This window comes from Rhinichthys klamathensis, unplaced genomic scaffold, assembly GCF_029890125.1.
Source record: "Rhinichthys klamathensis goyatoka isolate OS25496 unplaced genomic scaffold, OSU_Roscu_1.1 h1tg000192l_1, whole genome shotgun sequence".
Taxonomy (NCBI): domain Eukaryota; kingdom Metazoa; phylum Chordata; class Actinopteri; order Cypriniformes; family Leuciscidae; genus Rhinichthys; species Rhinichthys klamathensis.
The window spans coordinates 3,996,271-4,010,735 of record NW_026606718.1 but is presented as its reverse complement, the minus strand read 5'-3'; the positions used below and the strand labels follow the sequence as shown (position 1 = coordinate 4,010,735).

The following is a 14,465-nucleotide window of genomic DNA, read 5'->3' as shown; positions in this document are numbered from 1 at the left end:
TAAAAAAAAAAAAAAAAAAAAAAAAAAAAAAAAAAAGAAAGATCCTTTCCTCTAAATCCTCGCTTGCCTGCCTTATGCTACTCCGAGCTATGGCTGAACTTTGTATTTTGAGCACTTCTTGCGTTGCTTTTGCCTCTTCACGATGACTCGCTTGGTTTAGTCCTCAGTTGTAAGTCGCTTTGGATAAAAGCGTCTGCTAAATGACTAAATGTAAATGTAAATGTAACTGCTCGTTAACACTTAATTTCTAAGCAGCCAATCACATGGCGCCAACTCAGTGCATTTAGGCATGTAGACATGATCAAGACAATCTCCTGCAGTTCAAACCGAGCATCAGTATGGGGAAGAAAGGTGATTTGAGTGACTTTGAACGTGGCATGATTGTTGGTGCCAGAAGGGCTGGTCTGAGTATTTCAGAAACTGCTAATCTACTGGGATTTTCACGCACAACCATCTCTAGGGTTTACAGAGAATGGTCCGAAAAAGAAAAAACATCCAGTGAGCGGCAGTTCTGTGGGCGGAAATGCCTTGTTGATGCCAGAGGTCAGAGGAGAATGGCCAGACTGGTTCGAGCTGATAGAAGGGCAACAGTGACTGAAATAACCACTCGTTACAACCGAGGTATGCAGCAAAGCATTTGTGAAGCCACAACGCGCACAACCTTGAGGCGGATGGGCTACAACAGCAGAAGACTCCACCGGGTACCACTCATCTCCACTACAAATAGGAAAAAGAGGCTACAATTTGCAAGAGCTCACCAAAATTGAACAGTTGAAGACTGGAAAAATGTTGCCTGGTCTGATGAGTCTCGATTTCTGTTGAGACATTCAGATGTTAGAGTCAGAATTTGGCGTAAACAGAATGAGAACATGGAACCATCATGCCTTGTTACCACTGTGCAGGCTGGTGGTGGTGGTGTAATGGTGTGGGGGATGTTTTCCTGGCACACTTTAGGCCCCTTAGTGCCAATTGGGCATCGTTTAAATGCCACGGCCTACCTGAGCATTGTTTCTGACCATGTCCATCCCTTTATGGCCACCATGTACCCATCCTCTGATGGCTACTTCCACCATGTCACAAAGCTCTAATCATTTCAAATTGGTTTCTTGAACATGACAATGAGTTCACTGTACTAAAATGGCCTCCACAGTCACCAGATCTCAACCCAATAGAGCATCTTTGGGATGTGGTGGAACGGGAGATTCGCATCATGGATGTGCAGCCGACAAATCTGCGGCAACTGTGTGATGCCATCATGTCAATATGGACCAAACTCCCTGAGGAATGCTTCCAGCACCTTGTTGAATCTATGCCACGAAGAATTGAGGCAGTTCTGAAGGCAAAAGGGGGTCCAACCCGTTACTAGCATGGGGTACCTAATAAAGTGGCCGGTGAGTATATATATATATATATATCAGACTAATTAATGTCATTTTATTAATTGATTGGTGTGCCAATAGTGACATTAGTCTTCACTTAGACTGAGTTAAGCAAGAGTCTTGTGACAAATTATAATAGGACATTATAGCCATAAAAAAAATCAAAGTACTTGGATACTTAAGTACATTTGAAGGCAAATACTTTTGTACTTTTACTCAAGTGAATGTTTAAAGGCAGCACTTCTACTTTTACTTGAGTAATATTTTACCTTGAGTATCTTTACTTTTACTCAAGTACATGGTATGTGTACTTCGTCCACCACTGTCGGCAGGAAAAATGGTCCAAGGAATTGTTCGGTTTGTATGAGTACCGAACCGGAAGCCTCGAACCGAAACGGTTCAATACGAATACATGTACCGTTACACCCCTAGTAAATAATAAAAACATTTTGGTTTGTTTTTCACCAAACCTTATCGTATACCTCCAAAAAACTTGGAATATATGACACGTGTAGCATCGGATCATCCTGTGATACTTTTACATCTGTCAACCAGCATAACAAAACAAAAATTCTGTAGAGACCTATTGCACCTTTAATGCTGGTCGCTATATACTGACATTATATGGCCGAGAGTGAGCAGGATTTTATATATATATATATATATATATATATATATTCCTTTTGTGGTCTGAAAAAGAAAAAAGGTTGTACAGCATTAGAACAACACCAGGGTGAGTAAATTATGACTTGATTTTCATTTTAGGGTAAACTATCCTTTTAAAACTATTAAAAAGCGTGTTACACATGCTGTTTCAAGGCATGTCAGCAAATTCTGAATGCCAAATGATTGCAGACTTTTCTAATTGGCTAAAAAAGGGTGGTATTCCCCAAATAAAATCTCACTCAGACCCACAAGTTGTGCGACAAGGAAGCATTACGAAACTAGCCTAATGAGATAATTTTTCAGAAACGTATTTAAAATCATTGCAGCATTCACTATGTTGCTTTATTATCTCCATGATATTATAAACTTGATCTCTAGCAGAAATCACAACAACTGTATCAAGAATTTTCAATATATCCTCCGGCCCTGCAGGGAACTTCACTTGGAAAGCCGGTTTCATGAGCCACCCGCTAATTTGAAACGGTTTCTCAGCAGGCTTCTAAAGACTAAAGCTGTGATTTTGAGGCAAGCACTGTTTACGTGCCGCTCAAATCTTACAGAATGCCCCGCTGTGCAGCAAACAGGGCCGCTGTTCAGTTACTCATCTCTGCTCCTGCTTTCTGTCTGTGTGCTGAGGGCCAGTCATACAATATTTACAGTACGTCCACTACTGCACACGGCATGTCATATACAATATGTCAAGTCAAATTCTCTTGTTCTGCGTTTTTTTTCTAAATGGTTTTGTTTACATCAGTTTTTGTATTTTAGAGTCGGCATGAAATTTTAAAGTGAGTGGACCTTAGTGAAATACACTGAAGTCTCACCTAGCAGCATACAACAAGCATAATTATTTCATGTAGAGACCAGCCGATACAATCGTATACGCATGCAGCTTTTAGGCCGCGTTTTAGTGTGTAGCCTCACCAAACATTACTAAACCATAGTAGATCACATACATGTATTTAGAGCAGGTGTTCTCGATTCAATTGAGCCCAAAAACAACCTAATACAACACATAGATCTTGAGAACTCTATGTAATCCTCATAGAGTAGCATTACACGCTGCTTTACTGAAGCTATACGTCATCCGAGATCCGACCCCGTCGCGGTGATGATGATGCGTCATTTGGCAACATCTGGAAGGTCAACGAATAGAAACTGAATCTCAGGTATGGTGGGTGGGTATAATGGGTATAGGGACTAAAAACAATCGGGACTGTTTTGCGCTTGGATTAGATTGATCACTCAGATTGACAGCTCTTGTATTTACAATTCGCCATAGAATAGAAGCACACAACTGGAATATCACATGCAAGTAGTTCTTATGTTCATGTATTTTGAGTGATTATTGTCAAGTATGCAGAATTTCTCTTCTTTCCCACAAAAAAACTATTTTGTCTCTCCATTTGCTTGGATGGACGAGCCATAAATCTGAGTGCCGCCTCACCTGATTGTATAAGGACTAAAACCTACAGTACTTCTGCATTTTCACACTGTTAATCTAACTATCGTAACTCTTTCTTTCATATAAGGAAAGTTTTTCGCTAGTGTAGAATTCATCCAAATCCTTAGTAATGCACCAGTATTTGCCAAAGGTCTGTCAGAGCAGTTTCTACATGTGTGCCCTGAGGAAAGCAGTGCTTATTCATCAATGAGAAGCTGTGGAAGTTAAAAACACTGGCTAACTTAATCGAACACAGAAATGCAATAGAACCCGCAAGCACCCTGAGGGTCATCTAAACGGCAAGGACGGTTTGGAGGGGGCCAGTGCTCTCGTGTCAAAAAGTTTCCTCTGCATTCCAGTTAAATCCCCCCAAAATCAGGAGTTTTATATCACTAATAATTAGCAATAATGAGTTTTATTCAAGGCAGTTTCCGCAACCAAATAAAACATTTACATATACTCTGTCCTAGTGAGTTATCTTATTATATTGTAAAAAATATTAACATGTTTCCTGTTGTATTGTATTTTAAATTGCAATTTATTCCTGTGATGGCAAAGCTGAATTTTTTCACCAGTCATTTCAGTGTCACACGATCCTTCAGAAATAATTCTAATATGCTAAATTGCTGCTCAAGAAACATTTTCTTATTAAATCGGTTTTCTTATTGGTCAATTTAATGTGTCCTTGATAAATAAAAATATGAACTGTCACTTTCCTTTTTGACCAAAGACATGTAATCATCTAAACTTAAATGATTGTAATTCATGAAAGCTTTTGAATACAGACCTACGGTCGGTCTCTTTTTAAAAAAATTTAAAAATGTAGCAGATAATTGCACTTCAAAAAAATTTAAGTGTAAAAAAGTTAAAGAAGTTTAAGTGTACTGTAAAGCAAATGTACTGTACTAAAAAAATATTTAATATAAAATATATTTTACAAAATAATTTTTACTTAAAAATTGCTATAAAATTGCGACTTTCTAACTCGTAATAAACTAGTAATTCAGACTTTTTTTCTCGCAATCGCGAGTTTATATCTCACAGTTCTGACTTCATTTTTTGCAATTCTGATTTTTTTTTTGTGAGATATAAACTCGTTATTGTCAGTTATAAAGTCTGAATTGTGACACTCACAATTGTGAGGGAAAAACGTTGCATTTTTATTATTATTTTCTATTCTGTGGTGGAAACTATCGTCTTGCCAAACCTTCAGACTGACGGCAACATTCATTGGCCAAAGGCCGCCGAAAAGTTCATCTGAATGGCATATAAAACAACCAGTGACAGTTCGTTTTGTTCAGCATCATGTTTAGAGGCGTGGAAATGTAAATTCAATGTTTCTGCAACAACAGACCGGCATGTAAAACTTTTGAACGTATTTTATGCCATGAATTTCACGTATTTCATATGCTTTTGAAAATCCAGCGTTTAGTCAGAGACTATTTATATAGAGACATGCCACATCCTCAATCCTTAATACAACTATATAGGGAAAACCCGTAATGCCAAAGATGGCGGTTGTCTGCACATGTCCCGCCCCTCCAGCTGAAAAGCCAATCGTCTGCTTTTAACAGTCAAGCCGGGAAACATTTAAGCCTATCGTCTAGTTCCACTGACGCATGCGCACAGTTGAGGTTTGGAACAGCGGAAAATACGTTACTGTTTGAAAAGGCGGCAGATTTGATATGCAGTGTATGTGTGAGTTGTGTAAAAATCAGACATCCCAAGTCTCCCGGAAGTTTCGGGAGTCTCCCGCAGATTGATAGCGGCTCCCTGATGCCCGCAAATTAGTTCAAATCTCCCGGAAACTAGAGCGAGCGAGCAAGAGCGGGCACATACTGTGCTTCAAACTGTGTAGCGCGCGCACGAGAGAGAGGGAGAGAACCCTTGCGCATGCGTAGTAAACGTATAACCTGTGGGGAAAAAGGCGTTTTAAACCTTATTTTGGGGCAAAGTCATCAAACTTTTTCAGCGATTTTTATCATATTTTACTGCTGTTTCTATACATGCAGTTTTTATGTCCCGGTGACCAGTGAAAGTGCAGTTCTGACTCTCTGCCCATTCATTTAGATAGGAGCCTGGTCTTGTTAGTCCGAAATAGCTGCCCGGAGGCGTTGCCAAGATGGCGGCCGAGTGGCATGACTTGCCTAAAAGGACTTTGGTTTAGTTGATCATGATAAGCACTCATTGTCACAGTTGTAAACGCAACGGATTTCTTCTTCCATGAGGGGGCTTGGCTTCATGACGACTTTGTTTCCATGCAGAACGTTAAAGAACACGACGCGCTCATCTCCCGGAATTCCTGTAGAATTCATCCAATCAAATGATGACTTAGAAACTCATGAAGTGTTTCCATTTCTGTGTGCCACATGCATCAAACGTTCTGCCAACGGTCAGTGTGCGTGACGTCTGAGGCTGAGACTCGGTGGAAGCAAGCTTCCCTAGGAAACTCACAACCTGTGATTGTGACACTCATGTCCCTCCTTTGAGAACACCTTATTCGTAAGCATACTTTTAGCTATGAAATGAAACCAGGCATGTCGGGAAACTCTATTAAAACACTAAAGCTGATTGTGTATGCACTAAGGGATATAGTTCCAGCACTCCATAATACACATTATCTCCTGTGCACCAGTTTGGCGCCAGTATATCATGTCAATGAAGGGCATTGCCTCACCTCCTCACTCATATGTCTACTTCATAAGATCTGCTTTTGGGCCAGCCACGTCGATGAAAATGCAACCCCTCAGATCGAGACTATTTACAGTAAATTCCTCCAAAACGCAAGACTCATGTTACTGTTTGCAAAGAATGAGGAGTGGCTACTGGAATTAAATGTATCCATCCTTCGAACCTTGTAATTTACAAATGAATTATAGTGAATTTGCTAGAAGCATGTTTTGTGCTAGATTTATGTGGTTAAATCCACTTTGAATGCATTATGAAAAAATGAAAGGTAGTTGTGTAGGACTGACCAGCATTAATGACTGTTTTTGATAAATGAGATGATACAAATATGTGGCTGACACAGTGTTTGCTGTTGGTTACTGCACATTTTAGCATGTATAGACAGAGATTTGAATCGTTGAATTCAATAGGTTTGTTTTCATCATAGTATTAAGCATGAAAAGAAAAGCATTCTTTATAACATTCTCTAATTAATCATTAAAGTGGAGCATAAACTAAGAATGAATGCTGCAGAAAAGACAACACGTTCTCACTCCCAACTCGTCACATATGGACGCTTGGTCAGGACACCTTGGCGTCACTTTTAACGCACCCTTTAGTGTCTTTTTCGACGTGCAGGGTACTCCATTGATTTTAATGAGAACCCTTTGGTGTCATGCACAGACGCGATGAGCATGGGAATTTTATCGTCATAATAAAACAGTGCCGACCCGGCGAGGGATGGACTCTACAAGATCCCTGAAGGTGTCCTGTGTCTGTATCTGGCACCAAGACATTAGCAGCAGATCCTTCAAGTCCTGTAATGTCATGAGGTGGAGCCGCCGTGGATTGAACTTGTTGGTCCAGCGCATCCCACAGATGCGTAACTGGATTGAGATCTGGGGAATTTGGAGGCCAGCGCAACACCTTGAACTCTTTATCATGTTCCTCAAACCATTCCTGAAGAAAGTGTGCAGTGTTGCAGGGGCTTTATCCGGCTGAAAGAGACACTTCCACCAGTAACACCATTGTCATGAAGGCCTGTGTCTGCTCTGCAACAATGTTTAGGTAGGTGGCACGTGTTAAATGTATGTCCACATGAATGTCCGGACCGGTTTCCCAGAAGAACATTGCTCTGAGCATCACACTCCCTCCACCGGCTTGTCGTCTTCCCATAGTGCATTCTGCTGTCATCACTTTTTCCAGGTAAACAGCGCACACGTACACAGCCGTCCACGTGATGTAAAAGAAAATGTTCAGAAGCTCACGTGCCCATTGTAGACGCTTTCGGCGGAGGACAGGGGTCATCATAGGGACTGTTCGGTCTGCGGCTACACAGCAGTGTGCAATGCAATGTGTGTTGTGACACATTTCTCCCATAACCTTATCAATCATTCAAATTGCGTGTGACTTGTGGCACAGTAGACCTTCTGTTGGCTCGGACCAGACAGGATAGCCTTCATTACCCTCCTGCATCAATGAGCCTTGGGTGGTAAAAAGTGATGTCAAGAGGTCATGACCAAGCATTCCTTAATCCAACTCAATGCAAATGAATCCTGAGTAATACTAACTATTCTTGTTCCCTTCATCTGGATCTTCTATCTGTTCAATACGAGCGTTTCTTATCTTATCTCTTCTTTTCTTATCTCTCTTTCGAATTCATATCCCAAATTGGCTGACGGTCTGGGCCACCAAAAATAGCGGGGCAGAGTGACATTGATAATCTCTGTTAATGGCACATTACAGACTGGTATTTCTGCTGGAAACCAGCAGCTAAATCATTCGCAGTCGTCTGCTGCTGACAGTGAGCTGGAGGTTTGCCCCGAGAGTGTCATCTCTGGATTTCAGTTGAATAAAAAATATCTGCTCTTCAAAAGTTTGGAGTTTGAGTAGTTTGAGGGGTCTGTGTTTTGCAGGAGAAAGATCTTTAGTGGAAGGAATACTTTGAAAATATGTTTCTATATTAGAAGAGAAATATTTTCGATTATTTATTTTATGTGAAATGATATGGTTGCAAAAATAAGCGGATCTGGGCCACCAAATCTCCAATATACGATACAATTAGAAATAAACACTACTTAAAAATAATAAGTCATAAAGCAAAAATACATAAATGTTTATTTAGAATTTTACACAAAGAATGTGTTCGATTTAATTTGTACTTTTTAAGAACATTCCCAATCTAGTCATTCCCAATCTTTTTTCTTCTATTTATTTATGTATTTATTTGTTTGTTTGTCTGTTTATTAGATATACATACATAAATGATAAATGACTGTGTAATATATTTTATTTATTATTATTATTTCACATTTGTATAGTCTCTTCTTTAATTGTTTTTATCTTGTATTTAATCTGTCATCCTTTAGCAAAATTAAGCTTCTTGCATACTTAGAAATGTAAGTGCAGTGAGAGACTTTCTGTAAGACTTTTATTTATAAATAATGATTTATTATTTATTCATAAATAAATATTTAAAATATTAAATCACAAAGGAAAAATACCTACATTTTTATTTTTACACTTCCATTTACTTTTCCTTTTAAGAGTCATTCCCATCCCAATGTTGTTCTCTTTTTTAATTTTGCACTAATTAACATTAACTAATCAACAATTTTATTTATTTATTTATTATAATAACTTAAGGGTTAATATGTAATATATTTTATTGATATATTATTTTATACATTATGTATATACATGTTTATTCATATACATAAACAATAAATTAATGGTAAATAAGTTTAATACATTTTATTTATTATCATTTTCGATTTTTATTGTCTCTTTAATAGTTTTCTTTATCTTTTATTTAATCTGTTCTTTTTTATCCAAAAAAGGGTTATCTTTTTATCTTAACTTCTTGCATACTATGAAAGTTCAGCGTAACGAGAGTCTTCCTGTACAGAAGAGCGGTTTAATAACGTCGGGAATGATTAGCAATGAGTTCATACACAGGGCATGAAAAGTTGTGGGATTTTCAACAATATCCGTACAGATAGGAACCATAACTTTACTGCTAAAGATCAAACATGCATAGGCTGAGATACAGAACATGTGTGATTAAAAGCACACAAATCTCATGCAATCCCACTGGGCTCAATCTTTGATCTCTGTCTCTCTCTCTCTCTATAGGCTTACATCAGCGCCAAGCACGAGGGAGACAAGGTGATAGTCTTCGAGAGGGGTAACGTCATCTTCATCTTCAACTTCCACCCAACCAACAGCTACAGCAACTATAGAGTCTCTGCGGGGCCGGCGGGGAAGTATCCTTCACTTCTGCTGAAATGCTCATTCAGGACGCAGATGCTGGGAAGTCTGTTGTACAGGGCTCAAACTGAGTATTTCTGAACTATATCGAACTAAAACTAAATAGAAATATTAAAAACCAAATAAAATTGACAAAGCACATAACAAAATTACTAAAACTAAAATAACACTACTTATAAACAGCTGTTAAGGTAATGTTATTTCATAGCAGCTTTTTTTTTTATAATTGAAATTAAAATTAAATTAGATGAAAAAAACTTGAACGGAAATTTGAAAGTACTAAAATTACTTAATTTAAAACTGAAATTTAAAAATAAATAAAGCTGAAAATTAAAGCTAAGCTAGAAATATTAAACAATTAATAAAAATCGCAAAACAACTAAAATAAATATAAATATAAAAAAAAAATCTCACATGACGTCTTGCATAACAAAATTACTACATTTTATAATATCATATAAACAATACCAAAATAACACTACTTATAAACAGCTGTTATTGTAAAATTACATAACAATTAATTACATTCAAATAAAGGTGATGTAAAATGAAAAACAAATACAAAATGTAATTTTTTTTTTTTAAATTCAAGTTTTCAATTAAATTTTAAAAATAACTTGAATGAAAATTAGAAAAGAACTCAAATTAATAAAACTGAAATAAAAAAAGCTAAATAGAAATATTAAAACAAAATAAATATGACAAAACATTTCTAAAACTGAAATGAAGCTAAATACAAAAATACAAAAATAAAAAATATCACCACGCATATAAGAAAATTACTAAAACTTAAACTAAAATAACAGTCTAAACTGCAAATATATTCAAAATATTAATAAATGCTATAGTGTAAATAATACCAAAATAGCACGAATAATTTTATGGTAAGATTTTATAACTGCTTTGCTTCATTCATTGAAATAAAGCTGAAAAATAATGAAAAAACCCCCACTAATTATAAACAACTGTAATGGTAACATTCTGTTATTGCTTGCTCATCCTCATTCATTTCTTCAGAGAAACTCAAAATCATTTTGAATATTGTACTGGTCAAAAAGCACCATAAAAGTGGTCCGTATGACTTGCGAGGCCATACAATAGCTTTTGACCCAAAGTCAATTATAAAACAGAAAAATATGTGCTCTAAAACATGACCACCACATCTCACCCAGTAAACAGAGTCATTCGGAGTCTTAAGCTGTGCATTATTTTTTCCATAACATGAATCTCCCTCACGGTCCGTAACCATTCTTCGAATGCCAGAGCCATTTTCTAAAGCCATTTAATTGTGATGTTCTTCTTTGCAGCAACTAGGAGTATTCTTAGTAGCACACAAAAGCTTTTGTGTGATAAAATGGCCGAAATTTGAATTTGCAATGACATGAGGGAGAGTAAATGAGGACAGAGCGTCCATTGAAATGTTGTTTTGTGTACAGCGGGTTTATCTGCATCTGTGCCGGAGTGAACCTACAGAACGTGAAGGAGAAACCAGCTTTCAGATGCAAACAGCTGAGCAGCTGCAGAAATAGCTGTCATTATGAGCGCGAGAGGTAAACACGCAGGAGAATTTGCCCCACGTTACAGTGTGTGTGTGTGTGTGTCGGCATGGTATCCGTCCTCGAACGATGAGAGTCGAAGCGGAGCGTCCAATTAGAGCAGAAGACAGATGAAAGTGCCACTCTGTTTCACAAGAGGTAAACAAGCCTGACCCAACAAGTCCAGAGTGCTTTTTCATTAAAGCTTCTCACACACATACATCTGTGCTTATGCATCCATAAATCTCTAGGTTATCTCACAGTCGTCTGTTAGACTGTATCAGATGGGTCGGGCAAAGCCACTGTATGTTACGATGAGTTGGAGAATAAGGGTCTTGTATGTTTTGTAGGTTTAGGGGGGGATGTGTTCACAATGATGCTTCCCTGGACCCTTTTACACTTGGTAGTAATGTTACATTCAAGACCATCCTGACCCTTACCCATAATTCCATATGACTGTCCTTTGTGTGGATTTGTATCTGTAGTTCATTTATTTCATTTTACTGTTTTGATTTGCTCAACCAATACACCACTATATTGCAGATAAATAATACAAATAATAATAAACCAGGGGTAGATCCATCAGGGTAGGATAGTGGTATGATATAGTATTATATTGCAGCTCATACCCTGAATAATAATAATACATATGAATTAATAATATTTTTAATAATTTTATGATTTTAATCATTTTATTATTATTACAAATTAACATGAAAACATAATCTGTCTTATTTGTTTGTTTGGTTATCCAAAGAAGTGTATTAAATAAATAAGTGATTAATGATATAATACTACATTCACAATCAGTAATACATTTATTATTATAATTAAGGTTTATTTTCTCTTTTTTAATTGACTTTTGCAAAAAATAATAATCTGATTTGGCCCACAACTATGCCACTTTACAGCTAATACTCTTATTAATAATAATAATAATAATAATAAATCATGAAGACTGTTGCCATTCCCAGTTTTTTCATGTATTACTTTAACAAAACAAGTTTATTAAATAAATAAATGATCAATAATTTAACTTTACATTATTTGTATTATTATTTCAGTGTTTTATATTCTGACTATGAATCTCTTACTTGTTGGTAAAAAAGCAAAAATTCCACATGATCTTTGACATTGCATGCAAATCAGGCAAAATAAAATATTTATTTCATTGGACTATTCCAAAAACAAGATGATTTGTGCCAGCAGTGCACTGCTATATTGCAGATAATACCCTAAATAATCATCAAAATAATAATAATAACTGGAATCATGACCAATATTAAATCATTTATTTAAAGATGAATGACTCAGTGATACATTATGTTTATGTTTTAACATTAGTTTATTTTCTTAATGTTTAAGACTGAGTAGTACGCATGACAGATGAGGTGTTTTTTGTCGTCTGGAACCGTTTATGATGCATTAGTGATGTGGCCAAATGCATCCCTGAAAAATTGGAGCACAAAATATTTTGGATCCCGTTTACACTTCAACACCAGATGTTTAAATGGGAGTTTTTTTGTGTGTGTGTGTGTACACATTAAAAACACCTTGGCTTGAGCTCCCGCCACTTCTAATGACAGACACAAAACCCATATTTGTGTAAACAAGTGGAGCTACAGGTATAAGCCAAACAAAAAAAAAGCTTCAGGAGGAGGACGTAGTCATGAATGTGTTTTCTAGAGAGAGACAAAGCACTTCAAAGCCTTAAAAAGTCCACTCGTCCTTTCAGTAGGATGAGCAGCAGTTTTGTTCCTTAGACTCTTTCTCTCTTTTTCAAACAGGAAGACAAAGTTTCCCCTGAGTTAAGCACTCCACCACAAACACCAGCCATTAAAATTCTGTCGACATCAGCTTTTGACAAGAGCTCAAACCTTCGATGCATTTCTTTCCCCTCAATCTTTGGTTCTCTGCTCTCAATGGGTGCGTTCTTCGGGTGCTTTTATCCATTCAGATGGATGGAGTATTGTAAATCCCAGTTGGGTGCACTTGCTGTCAGGCCTGATGTGTCTTTGATACGCTGCATGCCAACAGACGTCTGTGATTGTGTCAGGTCATCATTCTCCTATTATCTGTCAGGGGCATTTACCTGAACGCCATTCTAAATAATTCAACCATATCAGCATTCCTCCTTGAATCTGTAACAGGCTTGTCCTAAGGCAAAACAGCAGCACGCTTTACTTCTGAAAGATGCTTGATGACTTTATTCCCCCAAAAACTGCTTAATGAATCTGATAGAGGATGGAAAGGAGAAAAGTGCATATCGATAGGATCAGGCAGACCACCGGTGATCTCAGGGGAATGACTGTGCTATCGAAGATGAAAGTGTTGTAAGAAGGGTCAGTCTGTGGGTCATGTGGGCATGTTATGGTTGAGAGTATATGAGTTTCTCGAAATGATGACCGCCTAAAAATCATTGCAGAAGCTTCATACACATCTGAAACTGAGTGATATATTAGAAGCATTCCTTACACACACACACACTGCAGTTCAAAAGTTTGAGGTCGTTATGGATTTTTAAATTTTTGAAAGAAGACTCTTATGCTCACCAAGGCTTGAAAATTAAGTAAAAACAGTGATAATGTGAACAATTATTTTCATTTCAAATATATTCCTTTGATGGCAAAGCTGAATTTTCAGCATCATTAATCCAGTCTTCAGTGCCACATGATTCTTCAGACATCATTATAATTTGCTGCTCAAGAAACATTTCTTATTATTATGAATGTTGAAAACAGTTCACTGTTTTTGTGATTATAATCTGTGAAAACACAGTATTTTTCACATATTTGCTATTGTTGCGTCACCTCTCTTCCTAGTCTGTCAGTAACGCTCTGTTTAGTTCTTGTCTCTATAAGCCCCTCCTTCCAAAGTGCTTCGAACACGTTTCAGAAATGCACATTTGCAAGCCTGTTATCCATTGTGTTATCCACAATCTTTATTTCATGCATTTTGCCCATTCATTTTATGTTTATTGATGGAAAATTACATAATCACACAAATCATGTAAAGTCCCATGTTTTGGTGCACTGTAAAAAAAAAGAAGTTTGCTGCCTTACATTTTTTGAGTACAATCAACTTAAAGGTACAATATGTAGGATTTTTGCAGTAAAATATCCAAAAACCACTAGGCCAATGTTATATATTTTGTTTAGTTGATTACTTACAATATCCCCAATGTTTCCAACTATTTGTAAATCGTGAGAAAATTGCAAGAAAACGGGACGTGTAGTCGCCAGTCAATGGCGTCATATCCGTGTTACCCTCGGTTTCCGCTTGTAGAGGCCTGCATTTCAGCCCGAGCCCGACGGGCCCCGACTTATTTATGCTCCTAGGGCCGGGCTTCGGGCCAATTTTCACGTCATAGTTCACACGCGGGCCGGGCCTCGGGCCTGTTTTAGGCTTATCTTTTTTATAGCCTATTTTAGACATTAATTAAAATAAAACATGAGAAGATGACGATTGAAAAGCAAACATAGAAAGACGTTTTATAACCTATCA

At 37.2% G+C, this 14,465-nt stretch overlaps 1 protein-coding gene across 1 annotated transcript in view; it reads left to right on the top strand.

The window, feature by feature from the left end:
• The window catches only part of gbe1b (glucan (1,4-alpha-), branching enzyme 1b), a 163,762-nt gene that overhangs the window by 124,653 nt on the left and 24,644 nt on the right, over positions 1–14,465 (top strand). The window contains exon 14 of the mRNA XM_056262490.1: positions 9,292–9,422. Coding sequence (XP_056118465.1) covers positions 9,292–9,422 — 131 coding nt within the window. The remainder of the gene's footprint in view (positions 1–9,291; positions 9,423–14,465) is intronic.